Here is a 21,115-nt window from a genome sequence, read left to right on the forward strand (position 1 = left end):
ACATTCCTTTTGCATGAATGTTTCACTGAGATCTATTTAAATGTCCACAGTTGCATAATGGAAAAAAAAAATATACACAAGTTTCTAATTATGAGAAAGTGCCTTAATATAATGAAACTTAACAAAATATGCAGGAATTTTTTTAACTGTCTATAGTAGATTATATTTTTTTCTTTAAGGTACATATTACCCAATATTATATTAATTAATTTTGAAATTATATATATTTATATATTATATATGTAGAATATGTGATATTATGTAGTATTCATGAATGCAAATTGAAACATAGTTTAAAAACTACAGAAACTATTTTGAGGGTTATATCTCCTGAGATTTTTCTCCTTTACTTTTGATGCTTTCTATACTGATATTTTAGTCTGTTGTGTGATTATCATTTCTATAATCTGATTAACCAGTCATATATTTAAGATTGCTGACAACTTTGGTATTTGGACCATTATCAAAGATCAGAATATACACACAAATGGATTATGAATTTTGGGGTTGTTATTATTGATATTGGTGGTAGTTATAGAGGCTTAGCTCCATGGTTCAAAACTCAAATGGCACCTAAAGTTGTAGGCTGTTAAGTCTCCTTCTGACTCCTATCTCACCTTTAGTTTTCTTTGCCTGTCACCTGTTCTTGTGAATCCTTCCACAGATAATTTGTCCCTATAAAAGCAAGTGTCTTTATTTAGGTACATACGTAGATATCTATATCTATCTGTGTATATATAAAGAGATATTTTTAACCTAAAATATTTTCCCACAAAAATACATGGAACCATTGGTTGTATTTTCAGCCTTGGTAACCCATTAGTAACATTTGCTTGTAATCTGAATTCTCTCAGGCTTGAGAGTAGGAAATTATGTGGTACTGAATGATGGAAGATTTTTTCCTTCTTGTCCCTTTGCTCTATTTTTAAATTGGTGAATGTTTTCTTTGCTTCTCTTGTTAGTGTCCCCTCTCCAATTTTCATAGTGCCCGAGCCCCTAGAATCCTAACTAGTCACACATTATCCAGATCTTTCCTGTTTCCAAAAGTGCTTCATGCTACCAAATTACACGTTTGCCTTCATTACACAGTGTGTGCTCAGTCACTCAGCTGTGTCCGACTCTTTGCGACCCAGTGGACTGTAGCCCGCCAGGCTTCTCTGTCCATGGGATTTTTCAGGCAACAGTACTGGAGCAGGCTGCCGTTTCCTTCTCCAGGAGATCTTCCTGACCCAGGATCAAATCCGCTTCTCTTGTACCTCCTGCATTGGCAAGCAGATAGTTCACCACTGCGCCACCTTGGGAAGCCCTTAGCACATAATACAGATGACTAAATCTTCAGGAAGTTGATCTCAGGTGTTAGTTAAGAACTGTCATAAGTTATTAATTTATACTTACTGATTTTCTCAGAAGTACTTTCTGAGAAGAAAGAAGTTTTAAGAAATTGTCCATATGTCAGATTTTCTATTGAATACCAGAAATAAGTATGTAGGTTAAGGTTTATCATTTAGGTCAGGACAATTTATTGCCATTAGTCATGACTCTCTGGCATGTAAATCTAGCCCTGAGATCAACTTCTCTGAGTTGTTATATTTTTGTTTTTGTTTTTTTTTCTTTAGACAGTTTTAGGAAATCTCAAAAAAGATTGTTGAGCTTCTTTGGGAAATGGAGAGTATCTTGTGTTAGAGATAATGTAAAGGAAATTTATGTATCAAATGATAGCCTTGATAATTAAAAATACTGTCTAGCTTTAAAATTACACCACATTCCTGTCTGTACTTGAAAACACACCAGAGCTCCCTCAAGTTCTCAGTTTTTCCCTTCACAGCTTCGATGTTAGTAGGTGCACAGCCTTTGGAAAGTGAAGGGATGTAGGGAGGTGTTGGTTGAAGATCACTTTATTTGTGATTCAGTCTTTTAAGTCAGTTTACTGTGATATCTGAACAGTGTAAAAGTTAGAATATGTAATAGATATTTTAATATGGAATCTGAGTAAGAAAATTTTTTTGAAATTAGTGTTGGAACATAGTCAATTGATTCTATAATTGGAAAATAGAAAATACAACCCATCTCCCTTTCAATGCACTTTCTTGTTGAGTTATCCTTAATTTTGGAACATCATAATGTATAATACTAATACATACTGTAGGAGTACATAGAAGTGATGGATCTTCATTTAGGTAGCTATAAAAAGAAATTTCTGAATCATCTGGCTTTCAGAAGGCAAGATTCAAAGAGAAGATTGTGGGCTTTGATTTTAAGAGTCTTAACTATATATGAGACTTGTGTGCTTTAGAAAACAAAAATAGATCATTTTAGTTTTTTTTTTAATATGGCAGTAATTTGGAACATTAATTAAGCTAATCAAAAGCAATTTCTTTTCCATTTTGATAACATAGGCTAAATTTGGCCGAAGGTGGACCAAAATTGCAAAGCTAATTGGAAGTCGCACTGTTTTACAAGTGAAGAGTTATGCCAGACAGTACTTTAAAAATAAGGTAAGCAGGATATAAATATCCTAGTGATCATATTTAAAATAAAATTAATAAGCATAAATAGTTCTTTAATTCAGGCATACTTGCGTATATGCTAAGTCGCTTCAGTCATGTCCAACTCTTTGTGAACCTATAAACTGTAGTCCACCAGCCTCGTCTGTCTGTGGGGATTCTCCAGGCAAGAATACTGGAGTGAGTTCCTCCAGGGGATCTTCCCAACCCAGGGACTGAACCCATGTCTCATATCTCCTGCATTGGCAGACGAGTTCTTTTCCACTGGTGCCACCTGGCATTAAAGTCTTAATGTTCAGAGTATTTATAGTGAAAATATTTTATACCCATAAAGTACCCTGTAAATGTTCATCTTCAAAAATCTCAAAGCATATCTTCAGTGTATTGAGTATTCCTGTTAAATTGGTATTATTATGTTACTCCACTTAATTTCATGCAGTTAAGTAGGGCAAATTTTAGTTGCTCAAAAACATCCTACAAAGCAAATAGTATTCCAAAGAGAACACCTTAGAGGTCATTGCTTCCTGGAAAATTTTTTTCCTTTTTAAATATTTGCATTAAACTTTTAGGAATTATTAGAACTTAGGGGCCAAAAATGCTAACATGATTCTAAAATCTTTTTAATAGCAATGAAACTTGTACAATTATTATGAAGAACTGTCTGAAAACTCTAATAAACTGCAGTGTTCGAAAATGGACAGTTACGGTCTAGTTCCTTAGTCTTGAAAGTAATTTGTGCTGTATTCAACCATGTACTTCTGATGTTTAGAATTTCTCTAATATGTTCTGCTTGAGTACTGAAAGCATAATTATATAGAATTTGAAAGTGTCTTAAGTGAAATTTGGTGCTTTCTTTTCATGTAAATTGGGTTGACCCTTGAACAAAACAGGCTTGAACTGAGCTGATCCACTTATGTGTGGATTTTTTTCAATAGTCAGTAATACAGCACTGCACAATCCACTGAGGTGGAATCGCAGATGTGGAACTGCAGATACTAAGGAACTGCAAAAAGGAAGGCCAACTTTAAGGTACATGCAGATTTTCAACTGCATGGAGGGTTGGTGCCCCTAACCCTCTGTTGTTCAAGGGTCAGCTGTATTGGGTTTTACCTTGTATACAAGACTTATCTAATTTAGTGTCATTTGGTCATAGGAAGTAAGTAATGGAATGAATTCATTGTAAGTCAATCAGTCTGCTCCCTCTTTTAATGAGCAAAAGCATTTTCCAGACAGCCTACTAAGGTCAAGGTATTACGAGACAGAATGAGCCTAATTTAGTTACTCTTACCCATGCTTCTCAGGCTGGTATGTGCAGGACTTCTTGCAGTGTCAGTTTTACTCCGAGGCTTGAGATGAAAGGGTACATTTTAATATTAAAAGAAATATTAATATATAATGAAATAACAATGCAAAATTTTGTCTGAAATTTTAAGCTAAAAACAAGAGACTTCAAATAAATAGCCAGGTTGTTAAAGGCTATTTCAGTCTAAATGTCCAAATTTCCTTTTCCCTCCTGCTACCCTTTCCTTTTCCTCTACATAGTAAGCCAGTTAACTACAAATACAGTATCCTCAGAGTCTGTTGTGATAAAGGATCTATACATAATCTCTTTTTAGGAGCTGTTATATTTTGGGTGTGTTAGTCATTTGCATGATTTTTCAAAATTACATGTAAAAAAGATTTTACTTCAAATCATATGTACTCGTTAGCATTCATTTTCTTTTCCTTATTGCATTACAACATATTTATGTTTATAATAGCAGATATGATAGTTTCATGTCTTAAATTATAAGCTCTATAATATTAGAGCTATGTTAAATGAACATGCAAAAGCCAATTTGTTTCTATTTGTATTTAAATGAAAGATGATTTTAATTTACTCAATAAATATGTGTGAGTTTAACTAAAAGGAGTTTTTAGCATTATAAAAAATGATCTGCTGAGGTATCAGATATTCTGAGAAATAAGCCTTTGCAATATCTTAAAAATACCTTGTATGATGGTTTTTGGTTAATTCTCTATGGTTGATCTGAGCCAGATTCCCATTTTAAACTTCATACTGAAAATTAAGTATTAATAGTAGGTCATAATTATTTGATTAATCAAAGTCACCAGACCATGATTGAGTAAGTATATTTATGGAAATTTGAAGTGATGATCTTTTACATTTAAAATGTAGTTGTAACCCCTTCAGAAAAAGCACAGTAATGATATACCATTGACATGTACTCAGTTTAATAACTTTGTATCTTATTTTTTTTGTGTGCCAGTGATGACATTTTAAAAATGTTAATATTATGGAGATTTTATCTTGATTTTTAATAAGGTAAAATTAGATGGTCCAGAAAAGGAAACACCAAATCAGAAGAATAGCAGTGGCTTCCAGATGAAAAATGAAGATGAAGGCACAAAGGCGTGCACACCATCAGGTTTAAGGGGACGTGCTGATCCCAACTTGAATGCTGTAAAAATTGAAAAGTTATCCGATGATGAAGAAGTAGACATCACAGATGAGACTGATGAGTTGACTTCACAAGGTCCCCAAAAGGATCTTAGCAGTGATCTCTTGTTAGACATCTCTAATAATAAAAGATCTGAAACCAGTAAAGGACTGGTTTCTGACAGCCAAGAAGATCCCATTTCTAAATCTTCCACGGAGTATCTTCAGAATATAAAGCAAGGTGAGATGGAAACACTTTCAAGCTCAGGAATTAGACTTTGGGCTGAAAATTACACCAGTGACCAAAAATTAGCTGAATTAAATGATGAGAAATGTGATAAGCTGATGAAGAACTGTGATAAACATGATGGGAATGGAATACTAGATGATGCCAGACAGTTGCCTTCTCCAGAGCCTTGTGAAATTCAGAAAGACTTGAGTGATAATGAATTGCTTTTTCGTTCTTCCTGCCAAATGGAGGAGGAGAGCCAAGAGGAAGAAGAGCTTAAGCCACCAGAACAAGAAATAGAAGTTGATAGAAATATCATTCAAGAAGAAGAAAAACAAGCAATTCCTGAGTTTTTTGATGGGCGCCAAGCTAAAACACCAGAACGCTATTTGAAAATTAGGAATTATATTTTGGATCAGTGGTAAGGAAAAATTGTATTTTAGATGCTATTTTAAAGCTTATGATACTCTAAAGTATGTACGTGTGCCTGTGCAGAATTTAGTATTTTCCAGTCGTAGTGTTCCAGAGAGCTTTAACATATTAATACATTTCAGTAGGCAAGATTTGGTTTCTCATAGTGAAACCGTTTGAAAGTTTTGGGAAATGTTGTCATCTATAGCTGTCTTAACCCATCTGTTACTTCATTCAAGTCAGTGGTCCTAAAAGAAAAGGGATAAATCATTACCTTAAAAAGCAGTTTCGTAGGACAATGTTAGGAAGATATAGAAAACACTACTGAAGTGGAAGAGGGGAAGAATGTCTGTCTTAGTTTATGGTTTACTTTGAAGTACAAAGAGAAAACTTTGGTGTCAAGGATAGTATCATTTAATGTGGCTTGTTTTCAGAAACTATTCTAAAAATCTGCCTTAAATGCTTTTGACTTTGAACTTGTGACATAATGTGTTAATAATTCCTTTATCAGAATATAGGAATTTTTTTATATATTCAGTGTACCCTCTAAATTGTCAGTACCTTTTATTTGAGTTACTTAGTGAGGGATGGGGAACAAGCCAAAAAACTTCCCACCTTATTGGCTTAAGTGCTCTGAAAGTGATTTGCATTTTTCGTAATAGTTTAATTAAGACATTATCAAACATTCATGATTGTTACTGCTTCAGGAGCTATAAAATTGTGTAGAGCCATTACAGAGGGCTTCTGTTCTGACCTAGGAAGATTACCAAAGGAAAAAAACAGTAACTTTCATTTTACCCACATAATATTAAGCATGTTGACATCTAAAGAAAACCCTATTCTAAAAGAAAAAAAATTTTTTTTCTTACTCTTAACTCTTGGTTATTTTGCAACTGATTGAGGTTGGGAAGATGCTAAGTGAGGGTGGTATCAAAGTAAAAGAATACCTATAAGGAACCACTCCTGACATTTACATAGTGTTTTATAGTTTACAGAGAGCTTTTCTGTATCTGAGTGCTCACAACAATCCTGTAAACTAGGCAGGTGGTGTTTTCTCTCTAATAGAATGAGCTTGAGATCAGGAGAGGTTTAGGGACTGCCTTGGATTATACAGACCGGTTGTTGACAAAAGAAGGACTTCAACGCAAGTCTCAACTCTGTAAATCACTCTTTCCATTATTCTACATTACCTAGTTGACACTTAAAACAGACAAATTAAATTAAATCTCCCCTGGTATCTAATTTTGTTTTTGGAAATAAGAGCATGAATGGCCAAAATTGAAGTACTTGAAAATAATGACTAAATCAAAAAAGTGTCTGTAAATTATCAAAGACAATTTAATGTTACTTTAATCAAATTTCATTTGTTACTTTGAATTTTGGATTTACAAGGCAGAATAATTTATATGGGTAGCATAAATTATATGGCAGGAGTTTCCTAATGTCATTGCCTTAGTTGTGAAACCAGTTAAATATTGCTGTTTCAGTACAGTGATTTAGCTGAACAGTATGAAAGCAAAAAGAAATGTTTTGAACAGGAACTCAAACCTATTCTCTTCAGAAATAGAACAGAGTATTTAGAGACTGGAGGCGGTGTTAAAAAAAAAAATTGAAGTGTTCAAGTTTTAAAGATAAAAAAAGCCCTGCTAGATTTGTTTGTAGCTAGAAGATCCTTTCCATAAAAGCACATGCAATTGACTCCCTGTTTAGGGGGCTATTTTATTAAAATAGTAACCAGTATCATTGAATACTTACTAAATGCCCGACATTGTATTTATCTCTAGTCCTGTTTGACAGCCTTGTTCTCATGTTACAGATGAGAGAAATGAAGTTGAGAGAGGGAACAGAGCTTGTTCCAGGTCACATTAGGTGGAGGTGATTCCAGAGAATGCAGTCTTGTCCCATTATTTTCACACTTACCACTCTGGGCCTTGACTGACTTTTCACACTGCCTGGAATGCTTTTCCCCACTGGATTTTGGTGAATCTCACTTCCTCTTCTCTTTCAGTTCTGCTCAAGGGAGATTAGACGCCGCCTTTCTCTACCCTGTGTCTGCAGTAGCTCACATATCTCCTCCCTCTCATTCTCTTACCCTGTATTTTATATATCTTATAGAACTTTCTTACCAGTGAAAATATTATATTTTTATTTGTGTTTTGTCTCGCCTCTCCCCACCCCCCATGATAAATGTAGGCTCCATGTTCATTGTTAATTGTTTTGTCCCTCCTGCTTAGAACAATGCTTGGAATACAGAGATAGATTGAAAGAATGAATCATCATTATAAACAGATATTTCTAGAGGCCTTACCATTTGTTCAGTGTTGTACTAATACTAAGCTCTTTGTTGAAAGCCTTTTGATTTGTGTAATATTAATTAGACCAGTATGGTTTATAGATTCATGGTTTTTTGGTAGCTAGTATACCCTGCCCATTCCAGCTTTCCTGCCTTCCTTTGTGTAGTGTGTTTACTTTTCATTCAGGACACACTGAAGTCCCACCTTATTAATGGAACTTCTGATATCCTCCCACATCCCAGATGATCAGTACTTTTACCCTCACTGACCTTCAGAATTTATGATTTTAAACTTGGTTTCTGCTTAGGTCTTTCCTGACCACCCTATCTAAAATAGTCTGTACCTCTCTGCCCTACTGTATCCTCTTATCCTTCTTCTTCTGTCTTGCTAGCACTGTTGCTACCTGACAATACAGTATATGTTGTTCATTCATTTATTTACTTACTAGAATGTAAGGTCTGAAACTTCAGATTCATCTCTGTATCTGTGCCTAGAACAGTGCCTGATATGTAGGACACAAAATATATATTTGTAGCATAAAGATTGATTGAGGAATTCTATGTTATGTAATATATCTGAACACTCAGTTTATAAAGTCTGTGTTTGAATCCTGTCATTCCTTAACAAAGTGCTTTCATTTCTGTTACCTTCTTATTTCTTCATCTCAAAAGTGAGAATAATAACAATCTACTTTGTAGAGTTGTATATAACCCTGAGTCTGGCATCTGTTATAAGTACTCAGTAATTGTTTGCTACTCTTACTAAGTTCCATTACTATGACTTTATGTTGTACCATCTAGCGTGGTGTTTTAGTTGTTATTCAGTCGCTCAGTCGTGTCCAACTCTTTGCAACCCCATGGACTGCAGCATGCCAGGCTTCCCTGTCCTTCACCATCTCCTGGAGCTTGCTCAGACTCATGTCCATTGAGTCGGTGATGCCATCCAACCATCTTGTCCTTTGACCCCTTCTACTGCCTTCAGTCTTTCCCAGCATCAGTGAGGAATGTGAAAGTGAAAGTCACTCAGTTGAATCCAACTCTTTGTGACCCCGTGGACTGTATACTGTATACAGGCCAGAATACTGGAGTGGATAGCCTTTCTGTTCTCCAGCGGATCTTCCCGACCCAGGAATCAAACTGGGGTCTCATGCTTTGCAGGCATATTCTTTCCCAACTGAGCTATCTGGGAAGCCCTCCCAGCATCAGGGTCTTTTCTAATAAATCTCCTCTTCATATCAGGTGACCAAAGTATTTAGTAATTGTTTTATTATGTAAGCCTCTTCTTTCTTTCAGTCTTTGGGCATTTCTTGATTCTTTAGCATGGAATATCGTATCTTTTCCACTGAGAGCACTTAACATGACTGGCATAATGATTAAAACTAATATATAACTTTTAAGCATTTATAATGTAGCTTGTAATTAAAAGATGCTGTCCAGCAAAGTTAAAGTAGATGAGCCTAAGCAATGTATTAAAAATTGGAATGTCTAATACTAAGCATTTTCAACATATTATAAATGTGCCCTTTTTATTCAAAGATTGAGGCTTGCATTTGGAGTTTAATGTTGGGGAAGAAATGATACTTGTAAAAGTCACACTGTACTTGTTAATGAGTGTATCATTGAAAAGTATTTTGTTTCAAAAAAAGTACACTTGGGTATTATGTATTAGCGTTGTATTTACTACACATTTATTACATATTGAGAAGGGGGTACATTTTTAAAATATTTCAAGTAATAAAAGTTTCCCCCAGAAGTCTTCTTTTATGTTTTTATTTATCCAAAATAATTGTACTTCCATCTCTTAGGGAGATATGCAAACCGAAATACTTAAATAAGACCTCAGTACGTCCTGGCCTGAAGAACTGTGGGGATGTTAATTGTATTGGACGGATTCATACATACCTCGAGTTGATAGGAGCAATCAATTTTGGATGTGGTAAAAATAAAAACCCAACAACATCTTTTTACTCAACGTTTTTTATCCTTACAGCACCCATTAATTTCTTTTGATAGTCAGTATTCAAGTAGATTTAGTATTGTTAGAGAGTACAGAAAGGTGCTATAGAATAAATGTGTTTTTATACACATTTATAGAATGTGTATAAAGGTGTTATAGAACAAATGTATTGAGATTTTGTTTTAAAACAGATTTCTGTTGATAAACTATATTTCCTTTTAACCTGCAGTCAAAATTGGTGATTTTAAAGGAAAAATATTAAGTTTAAGTAGTAGAAATGATTTATGGATGCACTTCTTTGTCAGGTAAAGAAAATTTTATGAAAAGTCCAATCAAAGCCCATTTAATTTGGAAATACTATATTAATGCTAGACATATTGTCTGATGGTATTTAAATAAAATAATTTATGTGCCTTTTTACTTAAATGTAATAAAAGTGCCAAAATATTTTTTGTGGTAGAAAGTTTCTTTCACCCTAGTTTTTCTCAAATGTAAAATCATGCATATTTTTAATGTATTCTGCCCTTTTATTGAATTAACATGACATAATTTTGAAGAAAGATAATAGTTATAATAGTTGGAAAGTGATGTTAATTAGAATGTTGTAATCCATGGTTTGAGTGGAGTATATTCTGTGTTCTGTGTCTATGAAAAGACAACCAGAAAACTTCGTACCAGAGATTATTTCATTTCATGTAGAGATAGATAGAATTTACAGTCTGCCCTGGGATCTGTTCTTCATTTCAGTGTCTTTTCTTGCCAAAAGCAAGGTACCAGGAATGGCTTTATAGGAAAACTAAGATGTCATAGCTTCCCTAGCCACGAAAAGAAAAGTGAAATCAGTGTACTGTATTAGAATACCAAAATTAGCAAAGTGGGCTTAGCACTCATTTAAGCAGAAATTAAACAACTGACCCATTTCCTGAATGTTTCATTTTATTGATATTTCCTTGTGGCAACAGCATTACTTTCATGTGAGAACTACCAAGAAGCACATCAGATGTGTATTGTGGAATAAGATAGAAACACAGATACTTTAAAAAAACTTAGAAATTGGCTTACAATTGTAGATGTGTCTTCCCATTGGACAAATAATTCTATAAAATAATAGATTATTGTGTTTTTTTCTGGATTCCAATAGAACAGGCTGTGTATAACAGGCCACAACCAGTTGACAAAGTACGAGTCAGAGACAGAAAAGACACTGTAGAAGCGTACCAACTTGCCCAGCGTCTGCAGTCTATGGTAAGCAGTCCCGTGTCTCCCTAAATGATGGCTGAGTAAGGTGTGCCTACTTCTCTTCACCTGTTTAACAAATGGCCATCTAGTAGAAGATGTTTTCTTTCACCCAGACCATTCACTTTTCTGTTTTCATTCAGTTTCATGTTAATTTGTAGGCAAAAAACAAACCCCCCAAATCTGAAAATCATTCACAAACTTTACACAAAAGTATGATGTTTTGCTTAAAGTGGTCTTAGACTGCTTCATTTTGATATCCGTATCTAACATATCTTTTAAAACCATACATTTAAGCTTTTTTTTTTTTTAAGCTCTTTTTTTCTTTCCATTTTCTTTTTGTTTGCTTAAAATTCTTGCCATAAGATTTAGCTTTTTGGAAGAGCTGTTCAAAATATTTTAGTCTTTTTTAATTCTTGAGGTTAATGAGTTTTACAGGCTCCCATGGTGGTTCAGTGGTCAAGAATCCGCCTGCCAGTGCAGGAGCTGCGGATTCAATGCCTGGGCCAGGAAGATTCCCCTGGAGAAGGAAATGGCAACCCACTCCAGCATTCTTGCCTGGGAAATTCCATGGACAGAGAATCCTGGTGGGCTGCAGTCTGTGAGGTCACAGAAAAGTCAGACATGACTGAGCAGCTGAACAGCAATGAGTTTTACAGTGTTTTAAAATGCATGCATCTTATTTTAAAAATAGGTGATCCAACAAGTCTCCCAAAGGCAGAATCATGCTGTGGTCTTGTTGGCTTTTACTAATTGTTGCTGTTGTTTCGCTGGTAAGTCGTGTCTGACTCTTCTGCAACCCTATGTACTCTAACCTACCAGGCTCCTCTGTGGGATTTCCCAGGCAGGAATACTGGAATGGGTTGCCATTTCCTTCTCCAGGGCTTTACTAATAAAATAGGTGAAATTGGTAATAGGTAAGGTAAATAGAAAAGAATAGAAGATGAAAGAGCAGGTTTTTTTCCTCGGAGTATTTAGGCTATAAAACATGTCTACCCTAGATTGTTTGTTTTTGTTTGTTTGTTTTTTTTTTAAAGAAAGAAGGTTTTCATGTATAGTTGCTGGAGTTGGTGCTAGTCATACATATTCCTAAGTCTGAGATACAATTATTTTGCTTCTAGTTTTTATTATTATACCTCTAGCTGTGTGCTCTTGCTAGTTTTCTACTATGAAGTCATTTTTGTGGTGGTTCTTCTTGGCCCTAAAAAATATTCTTTTCCTATAGTGTAACTCCAATATGGTGAAAGGAAATGAAAATTAAAGGAGAAATCAGAACAAAATTTCAAAAATCTTCACTTACTTATTTTTGAGCAGAATGCTAACGTTGAACATAATATAGTCAGGCATTGCTGATCAGGGATTACAATAATTTAATGGAGAAATTGATGTTTAGAAAATTATCATTTTGGTTTTATATATTAATGTGCTGTGATTTCTCCAAGCTAATCTTGTTCACTTTTGCTTTATTTTTAATTTCACAACAGCGCACAAGGAGACGCAGAGTCCGAGACCCTTGGGGAAATTGGTGTGATGCAAAAGACTTGGAAGGACAGACGTTTGAGGTAACTTTGATCCCTTCAGATGACTCAGAAGTAAAAATTGTTTTGTCAGTATACATTTGTGTATCTTTAATGTCACATATTACACTTGTTTTATATGTCTCCATGTATAGGTCTCTTTCCCATATTAATTTGTTTGTCTAAAAGTCATCAATAAACAACAAAGAAAAAGATATTGAGGATGTAGTTAACTAGAAGTTTGACTGATTTTCAGAACTGTCATTATCTGTCCCAGTATTCTGGTCTTTAGCTCCAGAATATCTGTCAACCTGCCAGGGAGTTGTGCCCTGTTCATTTCAGTGAACAGTTCTTGAATGATGTTCTGATATACCAATTAAAATGTCGTTCCGAGCATTAGACATAAATTGAATTACAAATATTGAAGTATTATATCTACTAACAAAACTTATGGTTCTATAAAGAAACATAGGCAGTGAATTATGTGTATACATGCGTGCACACACACACACCTTCTATGACTATATAATCTGTTTGTGTACAGCCAGTGCACGTTAAATTGGAAGAATGTATGAATGTGTACTACTGGCTTTGTTACATTGGGTAACTGCATTGAACCTCAGGGTTTCATTTATAATCCCCTCAAAGGTTGAATTAAATAAAATGTATGAAGGTCCTAATACTCAGTATCAGTAAGTCTTACATATACCTGGTATTCCATAAATGTTAGTTCTCTTCTTTCTCTCTTCCCCATTCCCTGCCCCCAGCCTCACACCTGAGCATTATTCCAGGTACAGCAATTAGTCACACATGGTCCTTGCCTTGAAGGAATTTACATTTCTAGTAGGAAAGATAAAACCTTTGGTGAGTTCCAACAAATTGGTTCCAAGAAATAAAAATCGACTTAACAGGTATGATCAGGGTAGGTTTCACAGAAGAAGTGATGTTTCATCTGTTACTTAGGGAATGAGCAAGAGAATCTCAAAATGTGTAAATGTAGATGAGGGACTCTCGGCTGAAAGAGACATCTAAGTAAGGGTATAGACATGTACCAGACATGGGAAAATACCAGGTATAGTCTGGAAAAGGTATGTAGTTCACATGGGGTGGAGTATAAGACTGATACATGAGTGTGTGTTGGTCGCTTCAGTCGTGTCCGACTTTGCGACCCCGTGGACTCTACCCTACCAGGCTCTTCTGTCCATGGGTTGCTATGACCTGCTCCAGGAGATCTTCCCAGCCCAGGATCAAACCCATGACTCTCGTCTCCTGCACTGGCGGGCGGGTTCTGTACCACTAGTGCCACCTGGGAAACCCAATAAGACTGGTAGTAGATATGAAATGAGAGTTATTTTATTTTATATTTTCGTAGGATTTACTATGTTAGACACTACTGTCAGTGTTTCACAAACATTAATTCATTTAGTCTTCACAGTAACATCATAGTGGTGTTACTATTATTGTTCACATTTTAAAGATGAGGAAAACAAACACAGAAAGCTTCAGGAACTTGACCAGAGTCACCCAGCTAGTGTGAGGCAGAGCCAGGCATTGTCTCTGCAGAATATGTGCACATTAGCTTTATGCTGTGATGTCTCTTGATTAATTCTCCCTTCAGTGGTTGATGGATGCTTTGATCAAATGGTGGGGTTTTTTTTTTAGCATCTCTCTGCTGAGGAGTTGGCAAGAAGAAGAGAAGAGGATAAATGCAAACCTGGTAAACCTTCAAAAGTACCAAGACCAACAAAAAGGTATAATGTGACAATATGCAAGTGTGATTTTGTTAATAATCATAAATGATTAGAAAACATATGGAAGGACTCTCTGATGTTGCAACATTATTTTGTTCACTTATTAAGTTTAAAAATACTGCTGAAATTTAAGAATTTTTTTATTTCACTGATTGTTAATTTGGGAGACCATAAGCAAAAGTTTTAATTTGTTCATGTTCAGTAAATATAGGATCCAACATATGTTGTGAAGGCCTTGTTTATGACAGGTGGTTATTTAACTCCTTAGACATTATAAACCAGTAACCTCATGAAATGACTAGTTCCCTCTTTGGTTGGTGCTGAATGTTAGTGAGGGTCTTTTTTTTTTTTTTTTTAATATAAAATATGTAGCTTGTAACATTAAGGGTCGCTGTATAAATTAAATGCCTTGATTTTCTAGACCCTCACTTCCTGCAGATGACCCATGAAACAGACTGTAGTTTTGTCAGTGTCCCTTTTAAAACAAGATATCCAGGAACATCTCTTGGTTATTTTCAGTGGAAAGAGCCCTAATACTCAGCAGTTAGATGTTCCTGGGTAAGTTACATAATGCCTTTATAAGCCTAAGGTCCTCATTTATAAAATAATAACTTTAACAATTAGCACTGTTAGCTATGTTTTAAGCATATCCTATATATTAACTCATTTAATCTTCATAATAACCCTATGAAGTAGTTAATATAATCATTCCCATTTTATAAATGAGGAAACTGAGAGGCACAGAGAGGTTATATAACTTGCCCATGCTTGTTAATGGTGGTGGTGTGATTTAACCCAGGCATTAAGGCTTAAGAATCTGTGCTCCTAACCATTACATTATATATCACCTCTCTAAAATTAAAGTCAAACTTTAGAATTGTTGTGAGAATAAATTAAATGAGATAAACTACAGTTATCCATAAACTAGGACTCCTCATCTCATGTCCAGACACTTGATTTTCTGAATCTAAATGTGAAACATACTTACTGTAATTTTCAAGTCATTCTTCCAGTTAGGATCTTTTTGAATCCAGATCCACTTTTTTCATATTAGTCTTCATAACTTTGAATCATCAACATTTCAGTAAGCTTGCCTTTTCCACCATTGATCACTGATTAAAATGTTTAACTGAAATAATGCAAACCTCAGACATCATTGTTGAATCAGCTATATATTACCACTTAACCCAATTAACTCATTCTTCATCTTATACAGAAGAATAATCATAGCAGATGTCTTGCTTACATTTAATAACTGAGTCTTTATGAGTCTGCTAGTTTCTAGCACCTCATTGCTATCAAAAGTGAAATTTAGGTGTACCTATCATGACTTCTGTTTTCATGAACCCATTATTCTTAGTCACCTCTTCACTTGCTAAAGGCTTGCAAAGCAGTTGTTAAATAACCTTTTCTAGAATTTTCCTCTGCTTCTTTTTTGGTGTTTTGAAAACAGGCCCAGTAATTGCCTATTCCTGGTCCTCCAGTAATTTTCCATTCTCTGCAGTGCCTCAAAAAGGGTTGACGGTGGTTTCAGACGATGGTTCTTCAAAGTGCTCTGGGATGTAAATGCTTTGTTTCTATTTTCCTAATTCTCTTGACCTTTTTTTTTTCTCTCTTCATTTTATTTGCATTGATTAAGCACTTTCTAATTTGAACATCTTCCTCCTTCAGCAAACACTTTTTAAATGCCTACTGTTCTCAGTATTTGGAATACAGTATTCAGCAAAACAAAGTATCTCATCTAGCACTAAGTCTCTGGTAGAATAGGAACTAAATAGTTCTGCTCTTTTCCGGTTGTTAACATGAACATATTCCTTGTGTATTTGCTTTCCCTGGGTGTAGCCTAAGAGTTTTTATTTTTCTCAAACCTCAGTTCTTTATTGGTCAAAGCCTTTCTAATATTTCTCTTATATTTACACGTTTTTTTATCTAGCTTTGGTTAGGTGGCCCTTTTTCCATCTTTTATACTTCAGCTTAAAAGATGAGTTTACCACAGAACTTTGTATAGACATTAATTTCTTTAACAGAATTGTCATTTATTCATTCAGCAAAGATTTAGTGAGCGCTTCCTTTATCCTGAACACATTGTACTGACAGAAATGTTTCTGAGAAACGTCTGTCTTTGAACTTCCTTTCCTATCTTATGTCAGAGTTAGGTTTTCATTGAAACCTGCTTTCAGTGTAGGACACGTCTGGCCATTTATAATGTTCTCTTTGGGTGTTAAAAGAAATTAAGACAACAAAATTACTTTCTCAAAGGTCCTGTTGTTTCTCAAATTTTTAGTCAAGTCCAAAAGAACCATGCTTCTTTCCAAAGGGTTATCATCATAAATTCTCCTAGTTTATTATTTTTCCACTTGGACAGAATTTAGGTTTAGATTATTGGTATACATTTTTAAATTTGTAAATAAATTATGTTATTGATATTATATTAGGAATGATTTTCTTTTCTTTTTCCTTTTCCAGCTCATTTGATCCCTTCCAACTGATACCTTGTCATTTTTTCAGTGAAGAAAAGCAGGTACTATTCATTCATCACAGAATGACCATAAATAATACCCTCCTCTCTGACATGAAATATTCTTTTTCTATGTGTGCAAGGCATGTGTATATGAAAGGTTGGATAAGGCAGGGTACACTAAGGGTCAGATGAGTGATACAGGTGGAAAATGAGAAAGAATTTCTCCATGCTAGGGCTTTGAATTATACATCTATTTCTTTAAAAGTCTGATTTGTGCTGAGCCTTGGTTGGTAGTGAGAACTTGGTGTGATAGATAAAGGAGAAAAGGATGGACATTCCAGTTAGAATAAAATCTCTATTTTTATGCTCCCCCATTTTTTTTTTCTTATATTTCAGGAGCCATTTCAGGTGAAAGTAGCTTCAGAAGCACTTTTAATAATGGATTTGGTAAGGATATTATGTTGTGTTTACTTAGTTATTCTGATTTCCATTCTTGTGTATTTTTATTGCAGGCATAAGAGAGAGTATGGAAGACGTGTATTTTGGATCTTAACTATCCTCTTTTACAAGGAATCTAAAAATAAGTCTTTTCTTTTGGAGAAAAGCCAAACAATTGCATGTTTCCATATTTTAGAGAAAATAAATTAATGTGAGTTTTTGCAGACTGTTTCTCATCATTAACCCTATTTTAATTTCCTAGTATCCTTGTCTGCTGCCTTCTAGATAACTGCAACAAAGCACAACTCATAATTTGGAGGCTCCTTGTTTTGCACTAAACTACTGAGATCTCCAATAGTTGTGTGTGTGTTCATGGTATTTTTCTATAGGAAGACCCAGAGTAGTTTTACTTTGTATCCTTATGATACCTTTCCTGTGTAGGGAGAGCAAAACAGTATCTTCATTTTGTAAATGTAAAAAATGGCATCTTGGAGTGTTTGAATGTTTGGTTCAGTTTCTCAGCCAGCAGTAAAGATAGGTCTTAAATCCTAAGTCTGTGTATGCTGAGCCTAGCATCTGGTTCCTCTACTGTGTTAATTCATTTTAGAAAAGTATAATTATCATACTTATAAATGACTCTCCTATGATAAGTGAGATTTGTTCTGGTATTTTGTCAGATGGATTTAGTTTGTATGTTTGGACTAAGTCTATCTTGTATTTCTTTTAGCATGCTCATGTTTCTATGGCAGAAGTGATTGGTCTGTTAGGAGGAAGATATTCAGAAGCTGATAAAATAGTTGAGGTAAGTTTTCTCTTAAAATTTTAAAAATTATTTAGTCTTGCTGCTATACCAAGTGTTTTTATAGATTTCAGTGGATATAATTAACATATAAACTTTATGATATAAATGAGAATATGCAAATGTAGAAAGTTATTTCCTCCCTGGGACTTCCCTGGTGACCCAGTGGTTAAGAATCTGCGTTGCAATGCAGGGGATGCAGGTTCGATCCGGCATGCCGCGGGGCAGCTAAGCCTATGCGCTGCGCCACGCACAGCCACGAAAGAGCCTGTGTGCCACAGCTAAGACCTGATGCAGCCAAATAAGTAAATATTTTTTTTTAAAGGAGAAAGAAAGTTATGTGTTCCTGGAGGTGACTGAACATTCCATGTATTGAGCACCTGTTTCCCTTCTCCACCGAGAAGGAGGGAACTGCCAGGCCTTGGTTCCATATTGCCTTCACCAGTAAAAGCTTCAGCTCCTAAGAGGCCGCCTTATTGAAACTCAGTATACATCATTTGCTAGAAATTACCATAAATAATAGGGGTCATTGAATGACTTTTTACAAACATTAATATGAGCTGACCAACACTTCACTTGTCTGAGTAGAAAAATGGATTTTGAGTTCCTAGCATATAGTCACACTTTTGGAGAGTAATTCATTTGCAAGTTAAAGGCTGCCTATGATAGAGACAAATAAAAGACTTGGCTTTAAAAAGTTTCTGTTCCTGTGTATGAATTCTGTGTAGAATTAACAGGATTTCAGTATAATCATTTAAGGATTAATCCTTTATAGGTCTGTGCAGCAGAACCATGTAACAGTCTGAGTACGGGACTGCAGTGTGAGATGGATCCTGTCTCACAAACACAAGCCTCGGAAACCTTGGCTGTCAGGGGCTATAGTGTTATTGGATGGTATCATTCTCACCCTGCCTTTGACCCTAATCCTTCCTTACGAGATATTGACACTCAAGCCAAATACCAGGTGTGTTTATAGGTCTTCGTGTGTATAGTCTGTAAATAATTGCACATTCTCTCCCCTCTCATTGTTTTCTATTAATTAAATACGCTTTTAACATTTCTAGCAAAGTAATTACAAGAGTAATATATGTATTTTGTTTAATACAGACAAACCATCACAGTAATGGTGTTAATTCTTCCCAGAGCCTTTAAAAATGATGGGGCTGACTAGAACAGAGACTGGATACAACTGAAATAATTGGAAATATCATGTATTTTGCATGTCTGGGAAAAAGTTTTGTTTTATTCTGCAGTTTTGTTTGCTATCTGGGTGTTTTTGCTGTTGGCAACTGATTATAACTTGTTACCATTTTGGTAAAGATTACAGCTGAAGGGTAGTGAATTTAATTTATAAATGTATTCATGGAAAATGTAGATTATGTAAGCCAGGTGATCTTTTCGGGTTGGGTTGGACATGTTTTGGCCCGCAAAGTTTAGGGTATGGAATAAACTTCATCTAGTTGCTGTTTGGAAGTGAAGTTTCTAACACACCTTTGCATTCCCCTTGTCCTCTATTGGGTATGTAAAATGTTGGTATGGATAAATACTGACTTTTAAGTTTATGTAGTTGAAACTAATTATACTTTTTTTTTTTTTTTTAATTGTAGAGTTACTTCTCCAGAGGCGGTGCAAAGTTCATTGGGATGATTGTTAGTCCTTATAATCGAAATAATCCTTTACCTTATTCTCAGATTACCTGCCTGGTTATAAGTGATGAAATTAGCCCAGATGGCTCTTATCGTAAGTTTTCAACAAAAACAGTTCTACTTGTACTTTCATTTTTTTGAATCTTACAAATCACAGAATTTATACCTAGGCAGAGCAATTTGATGGAAAAATTTGTGTCCTCAGCTAGGGAATCACTGTTCACATACCATGTAGTACAGCCACCCTCTTTCCTTTTATGATTTCCTTCTACAGTAAAGTCCCCGCTGTGTTACCGTGGCCACTGGGCAAAAACATTACAATGTAAAGATAACTTATGGCCAAGTAGTGTGTATATGAGGTCCTAGAGACATTGCAGTAAGCAAAACAGACAAAATCTCTTCTGTTTTCTTGAACATTTTTTGATAAATACACTTTCTTTCTCTGCAATGGCAGTCAAATGAATAAAAAGATAAAAAGAACAGTGGCCACCCTACCACAAGTTCTCCATGACCTCCCAGTTTAGGCTCAACAGTGCTTATTTTTATATCTATCTCAAGAAAGAATTTGGTTGGTTTAGCCCATCATGACTTGGTTCCTTTGGGGCTTATGTCCACTGCTCTTCCAATCAGTTCTGGCTGGATAGGGAATTAGACCAAGAAAGTAGGAATGTTTAAGATGGGAATGCAGATAGAAGTGAAAGATTAGAGGAAACAATTAACTTTTAGAGCATATTCTCTTTTCATCCTGATACCACTGCTCTAGTTGACTATACTCTGTGGATGCTGTCACTCTACATTGTTTTCTTTCCCATTAGCTCATGAGCCCCTTGAAGATAGATACTATATATATATATATTTTTTTTTTAGAAGAAAGCCGTTTAATTGACAGTATACAACTTTCCAAAATATATTTTTGTAAGAAAATGGCAATAAGTAATAATTTTTACAAACAGGTTTCTTAGTAAATTCCAGTGTACTTTAGACTCCTATCCACTAAGACACAGCTCCCCCAGTCTCCTGAGCAAATTCTTTTAACATTCACTAATTTTTTAAAAAAGATGTGGAGCAAATAGTAATCCCCTCCTGTGACTCAGGGTAGGGTTTTCACCAAACTTGAGTTAATCAGCTAATGACAGTGATGAAAACCATTGCTTTACTTTTGCCCCCTCTGCCTTTCCATCTTATTCCCTTTGATCCTTAGCCCTCTATGTAGAAACTATTCAAAACTATTCTTGGCAGAACACAATTGTTCATTTAAGTCTTAGACCTAAATAAGCCACAGACCAGTAAGGTTCCTGTTTTTGTCTTCATGCTCTCCCTACCCTTGCTGCAGATCTGTCCTTGGTATCACTCTGCTGCCTGCCCTTAATTAGCAGGCCTTAATTTGTTGGTTTCTTCCTGAGGCACACAGCACTGGACAGTTTTCCAGTCCA

The 21,115-nt window shown here is 35.2% G+C and overlaps 1 protein-coding gene across 2 annotated transcripts in view; it reads left to right on the forward strand.

Annotated features, from left to right (window-relative positions):
* The window catches only part of MYSM1 (Myb like, SWIRM and MPN domains 1), a 44,600-nt gene that overhangs the window by 10,703 nt on the left and 12,782 nt on the right, over window positions 1–21,115 (forward strand). For both annotated transcript variants that reach the window (XM_043876238.1, XM_043876239.1), the window contains 11 exons: window positions 2,397–2,495; window positions 4,831–5,594; window positions 9,683–9,813; window positions 10,976–11,079; window positions 12,555–12,632; window positions 14,250–14,338; window positions 16,805–16,859; window positions 17,196–17,246; window positions 17,965–18,039; window positions 18,812–19,000; window positions 19,644–19,776. In XM_043876238.1, coding sequence (XP_043732173.1) covers window positions 2,397–2,495; window positions 4,831–5,594; window positions 9,683–9,813; window positions 10,976–11,079; window positions 12,555–12,632; window positions 14,250–14,338; window positions 16,805–16,859; window positions 17,196–17,246; window positions 17,965–18,039; window positions 18,812–19,000; window positions 19,644–19,776 — 1,768 coding nt within the window. The remainder of the gene's footprint in view (window positions 1–2,396; window positions 2,496–4,830; window positions 5,595–9,682; window positions 9,814–10,975; window positions 11,080–12,554; window positions 12,633–14,249; window positions 14,339–16,804; window positions 16,860–17,195; window positions 17,247–17,964; window positions 18,040–18,811; window positions 19,001–19,643; window positions 19,777–21,115) is intronic.

Source organism: Cervus elaphus, chromosome 20 (assembly GCF_910594005.1).
Source record: "Cervus elaphus chromosome 20, mCerEla1.1, whole genome shotgun sequence".
NCBI classification, from domain to species: Eukaryota; Metazoa; Chordata; class Mammalia; order Artiodactyla; family Cervidae; genus Cervus; species Cervus elaphus.